Here is a 15948-nt window from a genome sequence, read left to right as displayed (position 1 = left end):
TTTGTTCTTTTCATATAGATCACATGACTGGAAAAAGAAGTACGAAAGAAATAGATAAAGCCTCCACACTCCAGCCGTCTCTCCTCCCTAGTATTGACTCCATTGCACAGAAGTCTCAGGGTGAGGCAACTTTCTCTGCCAGTCAAGGGACATCCTGCTTGAGAAGAGCTGACTATTCTTAGGCGCAATGGAAAAATCTTTATTCAAATAATTTCAGGGGGGTTGTGAGTACTTAACAGATTTATATTCAGTTAATTTTTTTTAACTACTATATGAAGTTCTATTGGACATATCTTAGGTCTTCAATTGTGGATGTCTTCTTTCCTATTTAATTTTGATCTCTACTTTTACAGTTGGTTCTGGACTGTGTAAGTATCCTTTTACAGTTGGCTCTGGGCTGTGTAGGATCTTCTGAGGTCTCAATGAACTCTTCCTATTCTATTATACATTGTGTATAGTTGACCAACAGTGTATACTATTGGTAGATGTGCAAATAGCTGATTTTGGTAGTAGATCATTTGGCTAACTAATGTAGTCTGGTTGCATCATCAGCCAGATTCCCTTTTCAGATTTACTGACCATCATTTTGGGTCTTGTGATGAGTGACAAAGACAAAACAAAGCAAAAATGACATCGTCCCCTACATGAAAAATCATAAAAGAAGGCTAGAGAAACTGAACAAAGTTAGAAATGGAAAAGGAATGGGCTGGGAAGGTGGCTCAGTGGTAGAGGGCTTGCCTTGCATGCCTGAGGCCCTGGGTTCGATTCCTCAGCACCACATAAGCAAAAAGAAAAAAGCCAGAAGTGGTGCTGTGGCTCAAATGGTAGAGTGCTAGCCTTGAGCTGAATAGCTGAGGGACAGCGCCCAGGCCCAGAGTTCAGGCCCCACGACCGGACCCAAAAAAAGAAATGGAAAAGGGAAAGGAACCTTCCAGAGGAAAGCAGAAGTAGATGGTTAATAGTCTCTGACCTGTGCTGTGGATTCCTGGTCTTCCTCATCCTTGACCTCGTAGTTTTCTAATAGTGGATTAACCATTCACTGAACTCCTAGCTTTCAAGGGGTTTACATTTGTAGTTTTGACTATTTACAAGCCACCAGAGATGTTCTGAGGTTGGTATTGGCCTAGCAAGTGAGTCAGCTACATAGTGCCTCCTCTCAAAGAGGCTTTGCTCTCCTCTATTTTGCCTGAGCACATGGAGACTGCGTAAAGAATGTAAATAATTACTCACGTTTTCCACTTATACTTCACTACATTTTATGGGCTATGTTTATTTGGAATTTTGTAAAGGTCTTGAGAGGAATCCATGATAGATTTCAGGTGGAGGTTGTTTTTAGTTTGTTTTGCTTATTTTTTTCTGATATGGGGGATTAAACCCAGGTCTGCATATATGCTAAGCAAGAGGTTTACTAGTGAGCTGTATCCCTTCATGTTGAATTAGAGAAAAACCAGTTTAGATGTGAGGGTATAAAAAGCAGCCCTGTATATGTATGTTTTTATGTATTCTTGTTGCTAGAACTAAGTAATCGTTTTTCTGCTCTTAGTGTTTGTCAAGTTCAGATTGCTAAAGAGGCTTTGGGTTGGTGCAGTGGTTAGAAGGCGTGATGGCACCCCTTTTTATTGACTCTGCCTTCCAACCTCCTCTTCAGGTGATGTGGAGAAGGCAGTGACTGAGCTGATCATTGATTTTGACACAAATGCTGAAGAAGAGGGTCCCTATGAGACCCTGTACAATGCTGTCTCCTGCCATTCCTTAGACAGCACAGCCAGCGGGCGATCATCTGACCGAGACTCCGTGAATAAGGAGGCTGAGGCTGCAGGAGCCAGGACTGCTGGGATGAGGCCTGTATGTGGCTAGGAGTTGAACCTGTCTGAGAGCTCTGTGGGGCACTGGAAAGAAATGTGGGAAATGTGGTATCTGCTGGCATTTCAGACACCTGGAGTCCATGTGTTTGGCTTTCTACTAGGCTCTGCCATGTCACTCTTGCTCAGTATGGAAAAACTATATAGATCACATTGAACTAGAATTTGATTTTTCTAATTTCAGTAGAAACAGTTGTGTCTTTCCATTTCTTAACTAACCTAAGGCAAATTAAAAGCATTCCTGTTTAGCTTTAGTGTTGCTTCTACCTTTGGGATGTTTGCTGTATATGGTCTCCTCTCTAAGGAGCAGAAATGAACTGATGTGAACTAAAGAACTGTGAGTTCTTGTCTGCTCTGAGCGCATGCTCACCTTCCATTTCCCTGGAGAAATTATCCATGTGGATTTGAGCAGATTCTGTAGTCAGGGGTATGGCAAGGCTTAATCAGACTTCCATTTATGTTTTAGACATTAGATTTATTAGTTTGTTATTTATTAGTTCTGTTTTATCTAATTATAACAGCCTCAGCCTTGAAATTATAAGATGTGATCAGCCCTCATCCTATCCTCTCATATCCTCTATTCTTAAGTTCCATCTTCTTTTCTTGTTGCTTTCACTTCTAGTTTTGTACTTGATTCTCAACACCCTTGATTCTTCCCTTTTCTCCTAGAGTTATACTGTGAGCCAAGGCCTGAATCTCTGTCCCTCTAGTCCTTCTTCTACATTTCCAGGCATCATAACTGAGGTTTTAGGCATTGCCCATTGGCTCAACTGCCCGTTGCTCCAACAGGATTCCAGTGCTACCTCTTGAGATCTTTTTTCTTCCTGTTGTAGAAGTTGGCCTTCCCTTTTAGTCAAGTCTAACATAGGGTCATTTTGATACTTTTTTGGCTACTAGATAATCCTTGGTCTTTCCCATTGTGCATTTGGAGTAGCCTGATATTTCTTGGAATGTTGGGTTTTGGGGTATTCTTACTCTGTTCTGAAGTAGTCTCATGGCATTTCAATGTAGATCTTGGTAAGCCTTTCAGTCTTGTGGCTTATCAGTCTTATCGAGGACTGAGACAGAACTTGGAAGTGGAGGAAATAGGTGCATGCCCTGAACACCACTAGCATTGTGCTTCTGTAGACTGAGCTAGTTGTTTTTACTTCTTTGGTTCTAGGCACAAATACATTAATTAAATCCAGGTGTGGAGGCTCATTACAGGTGATGACCATTAGGGGGAGCTGGAGCCCTTGTAAGAAGCAGCCCAGGACTATTTGCAGTAGCTGAGTAATGCAGTTCCCATGATTGATTCACAGGCACACATCTCTTTTGTTTCATCCTGCCCTAGAACCCAGCCTCCCCTGGTTGGCTAAATAGAAACTGATGTTTTTGTTTTGAGATAGCGTTTCACTATATAGCATAGGCTGGCCTTGAACTTTTGGGCTCAAATGATTCTCCTGGCTCAGCTTCCCACATAACTGGGACTATAGCCTGACTATCTCATCTGGCTAAGAGTTCGTTTGAGCTTTTGCTAAAGGTAGGGATAGACTGATGGCCATAACATTGAAGTTTGAACAAGAATTTGTGTTTTCTCTTAGATCACTTTTCTCATTGCTTACTTAATAGCCTTGGCTTTAGAACTATTTCACTTTTCATCTGGAGTTCTTTCTTTTTAGAGTATAGTGAAAATTGAGTCTTAACTGAAGTTTTATATACCAGTAATAGGAAAGACATTTTCTAACAAAGCAGTTACAAGTTTTCAGTGTTAGTGTTTCTCCTTGTGGTCTAGGATATGAGAGAAGTTCTTTATGGTCTTTGCTTCTATCACTAAAATCTGTAGAATATGCTAATAGACTGTGCATGTGTGCACAGGATTATACTCTGTTGAGAAACTAAACTTTAATTTTAGTCTCTTGAGTAGATATGGGGAACTTTTTTTTCCTGCCAAGGGACATTTGGATATTTATAACATCATCTACAGACCATGTGTAATCATCGGTACAGGCACTGGGGCCACAAGCAGCTGACAAAATGTGCCTGTCCTGTGATGTTTCAAATGCTTTCACGCACCTTAGGTGCCCCAGGCCAGACAGCCCTACCCCTGCTCTAGAGGGAGTTCTTTGCATTATTCCTTTCCATTTCAAAGGGCTAAAATAAGGACAAATAAAAAAAGTTAGATACTTGAAAAAAAAAAAAGAGAGAGATGGTGAATTTTTTTTTTTTTGGTCTAGTCATGGGGCCTGAACTCTGTCCCTCAGCTCTTCAGCTCAAGGCTAGCGCTCTACCACTTGAGCCACAGCACCACTTCCGGTTTTTTTCTTTTTTGCTTATGTGGTGCTGAGGAATCGAACCCAGGGCCTCATGCATGCAAGGCAAGCGCTCTACCACTGAGCCACCTTCCCAGCCCTTTTTTTTTCTTTTCTACAGAGGGAACGTCCACCGCCACCAGCCAAGCCACCACCTGACGAAGAAGAAGAAGACCATCTCAATAAGAAGTATTTTCCCTCGACAGCTTCTGAGGTAGAAAGTTGAGGGTTTATTCCCGTCTCTGACATAGGAGTTTGTTAGAAAGTGAATCCATGTGTGCTTAAAGAAGGCTTTTGCTTTCTCATTATTTTGTCTTCTTTACTGTTGAACTCAAGGCTTTATGTACCAGGCAACCACTCTACCACTGAGCTATATCTACAGCCCATTTTCTCATCAACCTTTTGCTCACTAAGTTTGTATTGTATAGATCAGTAAATTGGATCAAGACCTTTCAAACTCAGTCAAAAGTATGAAAAGAATTTTAATGTACTTCTCCCACCAATAGGCCAAGTATATAGATCCGGCATACTACATGGAAAGTATGATTCGAACAGTTTAACCATTCTCTTCTATGCCTGTACTGTTTTTTGGTACAAAAGGTAGTGTCCCTACTCAAACTACCATCTAGACTATGCCACATGAGCAAGCCTTGGTAGTTCAATCCTAACACCACTTTTGTTTTTGCATTCTACATGTTCATTTCACTTGAAGATTCTGCTAGTCAAAACATGAATTAAGTCATGACAACCCAATTAGAAAAAAAAATAGGAGTTGTGTAGGAGGGGCAGGCAGGGAAATCAAAGGCTATTTGAAAAGACTAGTCAGATAAGTTAAAAGAACTGTTTTTGGTTGTTTGAGACTGGAAATCAAACTTGGTATCTAAGCCTTGCTTTCAGCTCATTCACTGGTGCTTTACAACGTAGTTATACCTCCAACCCCATAAAAATGGTTTTAATAAAGAAATATTATGGGGCAAATAACTCAGTCTTTAACTTACATATATGAAGAAAATTATGTTTTCTTTGATGTTTCATTTTCAATGTTTCTTTTTTATAAATACATATTTTTATTGTAAAGATACTTTACAGAGGGGTTATAGTTACATGAACAAGGTAATGAATCCATTTCCTATTGAGCATTATTATTCCCTCCTTTGTTTTTCCCCTACCATCCATTTCTTCCCCACCTCCCCAGATTATCCCTCCCCCCCTCCCCTCCAGCAATGTTGTAAAGTTCATTTTCAACATAGTGTCTTGTACATCTCATTGTTACAATGGGTCATCCTGTATCCTTATTTCAGCATTTTGTTATTTCCCTTCCTCTCCTCAAATTAGAAAAATGTATATACAAGATGCAGGACATGGTTCAACATGTTTCTTTAGACATTTCCTACCATCCAGAGAATACATTTATTGAGTATTCAAAATACTGTATAAGTTTAAAGCTGGAGGTGTGACTTAAGTGGTACTTGCCTAGGAAGCCCAAAAACCTAAGTTCAAACCCCAGTACAGCTGGAACAACAATAGCAACAATTAAAAAAAATAAAAACAAAACCATTAAAATCAGTATTAAAGGTAGAGGAGGAATTCTGTTAGGTTCAAATTTTCTCCTTATTTTTCTCTCCCTTACTTGAAAAATACTTATTAGTATGTCAACTAAGGGTCTTTAGAATTGCACCCTCTTATTACTACCTCTGGGTAATAGTACATTGTTAGTTGCTCAAGGACATGCAGTGTTTTTGTGTATGCAGAGGTCTGTTTCATGGCTTCCTTTTTTACAGGGAGAATCCTGAGAGTATAGAGTATCTTCGGTAGGTCTCCATAAATGTCTGGTACCACCTTTGGGACAGAGACCTCAATGAAAATTAAGGATAGGGGCAAGACTCCCAAAGAAATACTAGGTTACCAGGACTTTTATTCTCCTAAGACTTTCTAAAGCATCCTTCAAGAGGTGACAGGGTATGAGGGGATCACTGTCTTCTTTTCAGTAGGAGAATCAGTGTGAGATTTCTCTTCTAGAACATGCTTCTGAATAGCCAGCATAGCTAACAGCCAGCTGAATAGACCAGCACAGTTGGTATTTGGAAGACCGAGAGAACCCTGAGTTTGCTTACTTACTGACTATAGGAACAGGCTACGGAGAGCCTATAGCCCGAGTTAATAGTTTAAAATGATCCAGGTATGTTTTATGTCTCTATCATGGTCTGAATGAGTAAGACTTCTTCAAAAGTGGGATTTATTTATTCATTTATTTTTGCTCTGTAGTCTTAACTGTCTTTACTTCTTATAGCCCTGAGTTTTAAAACTGTAATCCCAGCTACTTAGGAGATGAGATCTGAGGATTGCAGTTTTGAGGGCAACCTGGGCAGAAAAGTTTGTGAGACTGAGCTCTGATTAACCTCCACAAAGGTTAAAAGTGGAGCTTTGACTCAAATGGTAAAGTGTTAACCCTGTGGGAGGGAATTAAGGGACAGTGCTCAGGATCTGAGTTTGGCACCCCCTCCCCCCAAAAAAAAAATCACACACAACCCCTCCCCTCAAAACTTCATGTCCTAAGAGATTCTGTTACATGAAACTTTAGGATTTTTTGTTGCGTATTATTATTATTGTTTGTTTATTCGTGTGGTGCTGGGTTTGTACCCAAGGCCTCATGAATGCTGGGCATGTGCTTTGTTACTAAGCCAGATCCTTAGCTCCAACTTTGGTTTTGTATTTGGCAGTCATCTGCCCCAGTGTTTTATGCCCTGAATGTTAAATTCCCGAGGCACTTGTCATTGTGAGATAACTCATAGAAGCCTTTAAGGAAGCTAAAATCCATCTGTGTCTGGTTTTAACAGTACCTGTCAAAGAGCGTGTGTGTGTGTGTGTGTGTGTGTGTGTGTGTGTGTGTGTGTGTGTGTGTGTGTGTGTGTGTGTGAGAGAGTGTGTGTACACACACACATGCACACAAACCCTCATATACACCCCCACACCCATAACACAAACGTGGTTGAAATGTTTTTTGCCCCCAGGAAGGGGCTGTCAGCTGCCTGGGATGACTGGTCTTTGTGCTAAGTTTCTGTGGGGGTTGCAGCTGCTATGGTATCTTCCAGAAGGCCGCCCACACTCCAACTGGACATTCCATTGGGCACAATTAGGTAGATGGTGGCTGCTCATACCTTTTTTTTTTTTTTTCCATTGCTTTCTACATGGCAGAAAATGTATTTCTTTCCAGCTTTGATTTATTGCCAGGCCTGGAGGAAAGGGAAAAGGAGATTAAGGAGTAATTTAGTAAAGAGCACAATCCTTTCTGTTGAAAATCAGTTGTTGCCATATTCACTGACATAGCTTCTTTGGTGAGAGCCAGGATGGTTTGCAGAAAAGTAGTTTATTGTTTCATTGTGGGATTTTTTTTTTATCCCTTTGCTGGTAGAGGCCAGCCCCAAGAGGAAAAGAGCACCCTTCTTTATTGTCTGGTAGGAGTGAAGGGGCTGTCAGCTGGAGGAGGAAAAATGTTCTAAAATGGAGAAAAGCAATATAGTTCAGAACCCAGGGAACTGTATTTTCTGACCATGGCTCTGCCTTGAACTCACTGTAAGTTGGGACTTAGTGTGTTATCTGCGAACAATAGGGCTGGAGGTTTAAGGTCCCTTCTAGCTGCTTTGATGGTTTTGGTGCCGTTGTCCAGCACAGAGCCAGGTACACAGTGAATGCAGGCCCATGGGCTTCATTGTCCAGCTGGAAATCCTCTGTCCTGTCCTGCTTGAGAAGAAAAGATATAGGTCACACTGTCAGTTACCTCTTACAGAAGCAGCCTGAGGCTTTATGAGGGCTCTTGCTAAGACATAACATGCAAGGAATCAGATTTCCAGGGCCCAGCCTAAGTCTTGGCTATGGTGGAATAAGCCTACACAACACAAATTCCTGTCTGTAAAGCCTGTGGTATTAAGTTGACACAGTGTGAACTTCTTAATGGCTCCTCTTTGTTCCTGTACTTGTATTCCTATGAAAGGCTAGGAATAGTAATAAAGGCAAATGGCTCATTGTAGTGAACCAGCTTTTAGCTTCCAGGTGCTTGCAGTTAAGTGGAGGGTCCCACTGTGCTTAGCAGACTTTTGAAAGAGCCCATCATTCTGACTTTAGAGTGGCAGCCTTGTTAACAAACAGGAGCTGTGGCCTCTCATTTAGTCTGAGGCTAGGAGAGTCCTTGTCATCTCATTAGGCTGTGACATAGCGAGCTGTGCCTTATGGAGGCAAGATCCTGATGCATCACAAATCTGATAGGTTTCATAGGTTTCCACTAAGCTGTGGGATGCTCAGATTGGGAGGTTTCTCTGTGTATGGAAAAGTCACATTTGTAAGGCCTCATTACTTGTTAGGTGCAAATGGAATCCTCTTCCCTCCCACCTGGTTTGTAATAAATTACTTGTCTTAGCCATACTGTTCAACAAGAGATTTTTGCGCTTTGGTTGCTATTCTAAGAGCTATTGTATATGATTATTAATTTGCCTGAGAAACACAATGGCATCTTAGGACAAATAAGCAGAACTGTCCTCTAGAGCAAGAACCTCCATCCTCCCAGTATGGTTATAGTACTTCATCGAGGTTTCTCTGGCTTGTTTTCAGGAGGAAATCTCAGCTATTCTGGAGCCATGCCTAGTGGTGATCACCAGACCCTCAGCTTCACAGCTGCAAGTGTTCTTCCACTGGAGATGCTTGGCTGCTTGAATCATGGCCTTCTCAGTAGACAGAATCTTGCCATAAAATTCTTACCTCTTAGCTGCTTGACTCTTGAGAACAGAGATTCGAGGATGTAATTTAAGATTTTGTTACCTATGTGATAGGAAGCCAGCTTTAGGGAAATTCTTCCCTCCCCTTCATCCCTTCCCTAGCCTTTCCCCAGACCCATGAAGAGAGGCTCACAACAAGATAGACTTACAGATCATTTTGTTTCTAATTGGTAGATATTAAGGATCAGTCAGAAGTTATTTTGCTTCCATCTTGGAAAGATGGAAAGGTTACCAGCCTTTGAATAGTATGTGTGCCTGTTGGAAAAGAAACATGATATTGTGTTCCTAACAGCCACTTGGGAAGTGTTATTCTCAGGAAAGAGATTGTGCAAAACACCATGGAGAGGGAAAGGCAAGGGGAGGGGAAGGGTCATAGATTTTATGTGTTGTTCTTTCAAGGATAAAATGAGGTAGGGAAAGAGGAGCATTCCAATCAAACCACTGAGATTTGACCTAAGGCTGAGTACTTCATGAAGAAAAAGGTTTGCTTATCTCACAGTTTTTGGAAAACCCAAGATCAAGCAGCTCCATCTGGTTAGCTTCTACTGAGGGTCTTCTGGCTGCCCCTCACCATGGTGGATACATGCCATGGTGGGAGCATTCAGAAGCAAGAGTTGGGGAGGTGCCAGGCTTGGTTATAACAACTTAACTCTGTTGGTACTAATCCAGTTCCACAAGACCTAGAACTCCAGAGAAGCAGTCTTAATCCATCCATGAGTAGATCCAATCGTGAATGCTCCCACAGCCGAACCTCCCACTATACCCCATTTCCCAAAGATATTTCTGTTCTTCATCACCTCCACTATGGGAACCAAATTTCCAGCACTGAATCTTTGGGTGGCAAATGATAGCAGATGCAGTTCCCTGTGACACTTGAATTACCACCTTCTCTTCCCCTTAGAGGCAGAGGAGGTGACAATCTTAACTTTGTTCAACACCACCTGTCTGGGTACTCAGGGAATACTGGGTATTTCTCTCTCATAGGTCCTGGCCATGAGACCCAGAATTCAGGGGAGTGCGGCCAGGGAAGAAGATGAACACCCTTATGAGCTGCTTTTAACAGCGGAGACGAAGAAACCAGCATCAGTGGATGAAAGAATGAAAGGTACTCCCCACCTCACTCCCCACGGCAGAAACAACTCCAGAAAGATTTGAAAAGTGTGTACTCTTGGGTGGAAGGGGACAGTAATGTTCTTTGGTGTTGCTTAGGTTCAGGCAGCTGAATTTAGCAGCAGGTTTGGCAACATGGTCTTTTATTTTTCATACCTGTCCCAGGTTGGAGGCAGCTGCCACCCTCTCCCACACACAGTGAGGAAAAGATTGGGTCAGCCTGAGTGACAGCTGTGGGATGAGGGCAGCACACACTGAGGCTCAGTCATGAATACCTCAGCTGGTCGGCATAAAACAAGCCCAACAAGTCAGTCCCTTTGGGTTTGGGCTGATGGCACAGACTCTGCCTTTGAGTCCTGACCTCGGAATGGGACACTCCTAGCAAAGGGCCTATGGTTGGCTGCTGTCCGGTAACTAGAGTGCTTGTTGCCTTGGCCTACTTTCATTGGCTCTGCAAAATTCAGTTTCCTTGGTGAGGGCGGGAATGCGGCAGGACCGGGTCCAGCCTGTCGCAGAAGTGCAGTGGGACCAAGGTGAGAGTGTGCTGCTGCAGCACTGGGCTAACAGTGGTTCTCTAAGGAGGAATGGCAGTGCGGTTTTCCACTGTAGTGTGAGGGACGCCCTGTGGTCTGTCCCAGCTTCTGTGGCTTGCAGGTACTCGATGCTTTATGGCACATGAGTAAGGCCTCTTTCAGTCCTGAGACAGCCCATGGCTTCTGGAAGACTGGGCATGAGATGGCTTCCTTTGAAATGCCTTCGCTAGACCTTTCAGAGGATGCAGGTGCCTAAGAAGATGTGCGTGTGGTATGGGCATGGCATTGTAGATCTTATTTTCTTATCATTTATCATGTCTTTAATTTTATTTGTTTAGGTTTTTTTGATACAGACTTTAAATTCTGTGTGTGTGTGCCTGCATGTGTGTGCCTGCATGTGTGTGTATGTGTGTGTGTGGGGGTGTACATGTACATGCCAGTACTGGGGCTTGAACACTGTCCCTTGAGCACTGTCCCTTATCTTACTCATTCAAAACCAGTGTTCTACTGCTTGAGCCAAAGCTCCATATCCAACCTTTTGCCAATTAATTAGAGATGAGTCTCATGGATTTTCCTGCCTAGGCTGGCTTTGAACAGTGATCCTCAGATCTCAGCCTCCTGAGTAGTTAGGATTATAGTTGTGAACTACCAGCATCTGGTGTGGCTTTGGACTCTTGATCCTCCTACTTTACTCTCCTGAGTGCTGGGGTTACAAACATGCACTACCACTTCTGACATATAGAAACTTTGTAGTCATTTTTCCTTCTTTCTACATTTTTTTTTTCCAGGGCTGAGAACCGAACCCAGGGCCTTGCGCACGCCAGGTGGGCGCCCTTCTCCTGGGCTAAACCCCTAGCCCCCTCTACATTTTTTATTAACATCAGTTAGTTATACAAGGGAGTTGTGATTATTTGCATAGTAAGTTTTGTTTTGTATCTTACAGTTTTCATTTAGAGCTTTTAAAATAGTTACAATTTAGATACAATAACAGTTGTTTGTGTGTGTGTGTGTATGTGTACGCACGCAGTCCTATAAATTTTGACAAAGTTGTGTAATTGCCACCACAATCAAAATACAGAGCTGTTTGATCATATGAAAAAAATCTTCCCATGTCTCTATAAGAAATCCCTCACTCCTCACTCCTTAGCCCTGGCAACTACTGTCCCGATGTGTCCCAATGATTTTATCCTTCTCAGAATGTTGTAAAAATGGACTCAATTCAGCATGTGCTCTTAGCATAACGCTTACAAGATTTGCCCATGTTGTTGCAGATACCAGTGATTTGTTCCTTTTCATTGTGAGTTCTATTCAAGGGACATTGGGTCATGTATAGTTTTTGACAATTATAAATAGAGCTACTATACATACACAGATTTCTGTGTTGAATATGTTCTCTTTTCACTTGGATAAACACATTGCAGTAGGATTGCTGGGTTCTAGGACATCTCTGAGGTTATGTAAGGAAATTGCCCAAGCATTTCCCAGAGTAGTTGCACCATTCTGCATCCCCAGCTGCAGGACATAAGAACTCTTGCTCAGGGTATCCTTCTTAGTGCCTAACATCATTAGATTTTTAAAAATTTTAGCTCTGCTAGTAGGTATGTTGTGATATCTTCTGAGGGGTTAAATTTCTATTTCTATAGTTGAGCATCTGTTTATATGATTGTTTACCATCTGATGAAATATCTGTTGAGACCTTATGCTCATTTTTAAAACTAGATTTCTTATTACTGACTTGTGAGTTCTCTATATACTTTGGACATAAAGTCTTTATCAGATGTATTTTTTTCTCTCTGTCTGTGACTTTGTCTTTATATTAAGAGCGAAATTCTTTTTTTTTTTTATTTTTATTTTTTTTTGGGGGGGTCCGGTCGTGGGGCCTGAACTCTGGGCCTGGGCGCTGTCCCTCAGCTCTTCAGCTCAAGGCTAGCGCTCTACCACTTGAGCCATAGCTCCACTTCCAGCTTTTTTTTTTCTTTTTGCTTATGTGGTGCTGAGGAATCGAACCCAGGGCCTCAGGCATACAAGGCGAGCGCTCTACCACTGAGCCACCTTCCCAGCCCCAAGAGTGAAATTCTTAAGTTCAAAAGAAGTTCAATTTATACCCCCCTCTCCATATTTTTGAGTACTAGGATTTGAACTTAGGGCTTCATGCTTGTTAAATAGGCACTCTACCACTTAAGCCCCAAGCCCTGTTTATTTTAGTTACTTTTCAGAAAGGGCCTTTTAGTATTATGCCTGGGCTGGCTGGACTATGACCCTCCTATTTATGCCTCCTGTGTAGCTGGCATGAAAGGCACAAAGCTTATTAGTTGAAATGGATCTTACTAACTTTTTGCCCAGTTAAATCTCAACCTATGAATATATGTATAGTATAAATACATACATATTTATTTTGTATATATTATATATACATACAAAATTACATTAACATATGTATATATTAAATGTATATAAATAGAAAAAAATAATTTTTTTTCTTTTTGCTGGTCTTGGGGCTTGAGCTCGGGGCTTGAGCTCAGGGCCTGGGTGCTGTCACTGAGCTCTTTGTGCTCAAGGCTAGTGCTCTATCACTTGAGCCACAGCACCACTTCTGGCTTTTTTTGAGTAGTTTATAGAAAATAAAAGTCTCATGGGGACTTTTCTGTCCAGGTTGGATTCGAACAGCAACCCTCAGATCTCAGTCTCCTGAGTAGCTAGGATTATAGGCATGAGCCACTGGTGCCCGGCTTAGTATATATTTTTATTTTTATTATTTTTTTTTGGGGGGGGGTCCAGTTGTGGGGCCTGAACGCTGGGCCTGGGCACTGTCCCTCAGCTCTTTCAGCTCAAGGCCAGCGCTCTACCACTTGAGCCACAGCACCATTTCCGGCTTTTTTTTTCTGCTTATGTGGTGCTGAGGAATCGAACCCAGGGCCTCAGGCATACAAGGCAAGCCCTCTACCACTGAGCCACCTTCCCAGCCCCTGGTATATATTTTTAATCACAACATTTACAGAGGATAGAGTGGAGCTGTTCATTTGTTTACAAGCAAATGAAATGAAAATTAACCCCTACAGCAGAGGTATTATATGCTCTCTTTGACAATGGCTCTTCATAGAAACATCATCTTTATCATGAACGAGGAGGGAGATTCCAGATCTTTGTCTCTTTTTAGAGGCTTCATCTGGAGACACTACAAATATCTAGCTCAACTTTTGGAAGAAAGAAAAAAGGAAGATTAGACCATCTTCATGGGGGAGCGGGGAGGGGGCTGTCTGTTGTCTGTCAGATATCAGTAGGCATTTTGTCTTCCAATTCCCACCCTCATCTTGCTCATTCCTACTGTGTATCAGTGGGTGAACCAACCCTTGAGGGGATGGTGTGGGAGGTAAATTTAATTGAACTATAGTGCATGAGGCGTGCCTGCCTCCAGGCTAGCTTCTTGGATCACTCAAGGAGCTTTCAGACAAAGGGGCTGAGACATTAACTATGAAAATGAGCTGCTGGTATCTCAGCAAGCCCTGCCTGTCCTGTCAGCCAGGTCGGAGTAGCTGGCCTGGGAAAAGCACCTGCTGGGTTGGTAAAGGAGGCAATCATATGCTGTGAGATAGCTAAATCCTTCTTGCTGTTCCGTTAATGTCCTTATGCAGCCTTTATGAACGAATTGATCCGTTTGCCAAAGACTGTGTGAATGAGACCATCAAAGCTTTCAGCCTTCTTTAATATATATTCCAGAAGCTATACTGTGAGGGGTGGGGTGGGAGATTTTTAAATTACATTTGAAAATTATATTAGCCACTGAAAAAGAAAAAAAACAACATAAATAAATTGAGAAATGAATATAAATATAACGGTAATGCTCTGCTCACCTCTCTGCTAGTCACAGTTGCTGAAAGTGTGGTGTGTACTTCAGGCTATTTGCTGTCTTATATAGAGTCCCTGGGAGAGATTGTTTTGTTTGCTTTTAACCTAAAATGAGATCATATGTTACAAATGATTTTGCAATTTTTTTAAATATTTCCTTCACTTACAGATCATAGTTCCAGTTTTGTCTTGGTTGTTAAAATCTACCTTATTCTTTCTTAGTAGCTGCTAAATACCTCATAACTCACGGTTTCATTCTGCAGTTGACAGATGTATAAACTGTCTCTGGTATATCTGTTATAAATTATATCACTGTGGATATTCTATACATGTAGAATTCCATACTTACAAGAGTATTTCCTTAAAAGAGATTGATAGTAAGTAGAGTTAGAGTACTCCTGACGTTGAGATTTCATTGCTGCACTAGAGAGCCCTCCCTCCATGGCAAAGAAGCACACTCCTCCTCCCTGCACATGGCACCTTTTACCCCATAATAAGAAAGGTGAAAGGACTTTTAAAATTGATGTTTGCTAAATGAGATGATAATGTTAGCATTGATATCAAACATAACATCTATAGTAAATGACATATTAAAACATTCATAAAAAAAGACATTGCCCTTACTCAAGAAATGTTAAGGGTCTTGTCTCCTTCCTGGAGCCAAAAAAGGCCAAATTCTATATTATTCAAGTTAGTTATAACTGGATGAAAAAATTTCCTAATTGCATGTTACTGTTAGTAAGTTAAAAATTATGCTACTATAAAAAGAATAGCACATACTATCACACTTATATGAGTAAGTAATTCTGTAATTACAATTATTTATAATCCATTTTGATATATCTATCTAATCATTCTTTTCCCATACTGTATTCATAACATCTTCCTTGATAAATATATGACTTTTGCATTTAAAAAAGTTGATATTTGCCCAGTCTAGTAAAATTGTGTATCATATTGATTAGGGTTATGTACTTACTTTGTCTCTAAGTTGCCTGTCTTTTTTTTTTTTTTTCTTGCCAGTCGTAAGCTTGAACCTAAGCACTATCCTGAGCTTCTTTTGCTCAAGGCTATACTCTACCACTAAGCTATATTCCCAGTCTTTAATGGTAGCTGGGCCAGTTGGTGCACATCTATAGTCCCAGCACTAGGGAGTCCTGAAGCAGAGGATCCTATGAGTCCATTTGCTTGAGTTCAGTCTGGACAATGTAGGAAGACCTTTCGTCTATCTCAGCCCCTGCCCCCCTCCAAAGAAATCAGTAATAGTAAATACTCTTCATTTAAATGCTTTTAATATTTGGCCAAATTGGTAATCAAAGGAAAGTGATACTCAGAGCAGTGGTACTTAACTCATTTGTTATAAACAAGGATACAATATATTCAGAAGAAAGTTTCAGGGAGGAATTAATACGGATAAAAAGTAGATAATACATCTCACATATTTTATGGTGCACACGTTGCACTTCAACTAGGGAAAGAAAAAGGCAGAAATAAGCATAGAAAGCAAAAAGTGATAGGTTTGTTTCTTTAAAGATCT

At 41.3% G+C, this 15948-nt stretch overlaps 1 protein-coding gene across 5 annotated transcripts in view; it reads left to right on the top strand.

Moving 5' to 3' along the window:
* The window catches only part of Anks1a (ankyrin repeat and sterile alpha motif domain containing 1A), a 164292-nt gene that overhangs the window by 74657 nt on the left and 73687 nt on the right, over positions 1 to 15948 (top strand). For all 5 annotated transcript variants that reach the window (XM_042683852.1, XM_042683850.1, XM_042683853.1 and 2 more), the window contains 4 exons: positions 19 to 120; positions 1649 to 1845; positions 4275 to 4367; positions 9907 to 10027. In XM_042683852.1, the coding sequence (XP_042539786.1) occupies positions 19 to 120; positions 1649 to 1845; positions 4275 to 4367; positions 9907 to 10027 (513 nt within the window). The remainder of the gene's footprint in view (positions 1 to 18; positions 121 to 1648; positions 1846 to 4274; positions 4368 to 9906; positions 10028 to 15948) is intronic.

This window comes from Dipodomys spectabilis, unplaced genomic scaffold, assembly GCF_019054845.1.
Source record: "Dipodomys spectabilis isolate Male_0828 unplaced genomic scaffold, ASM1905484v1 ptg000085l, whole genome shotgun sequence".
NCBI lineage: Eukaryota > Metazoa > Chordata > Mammalia > Rodentia > Heteromyidae > Dipodomys > Dipodomys spectabilis.
This window is presented reverse-complemented; position numbering and strand designations above follow the sequence as displayed.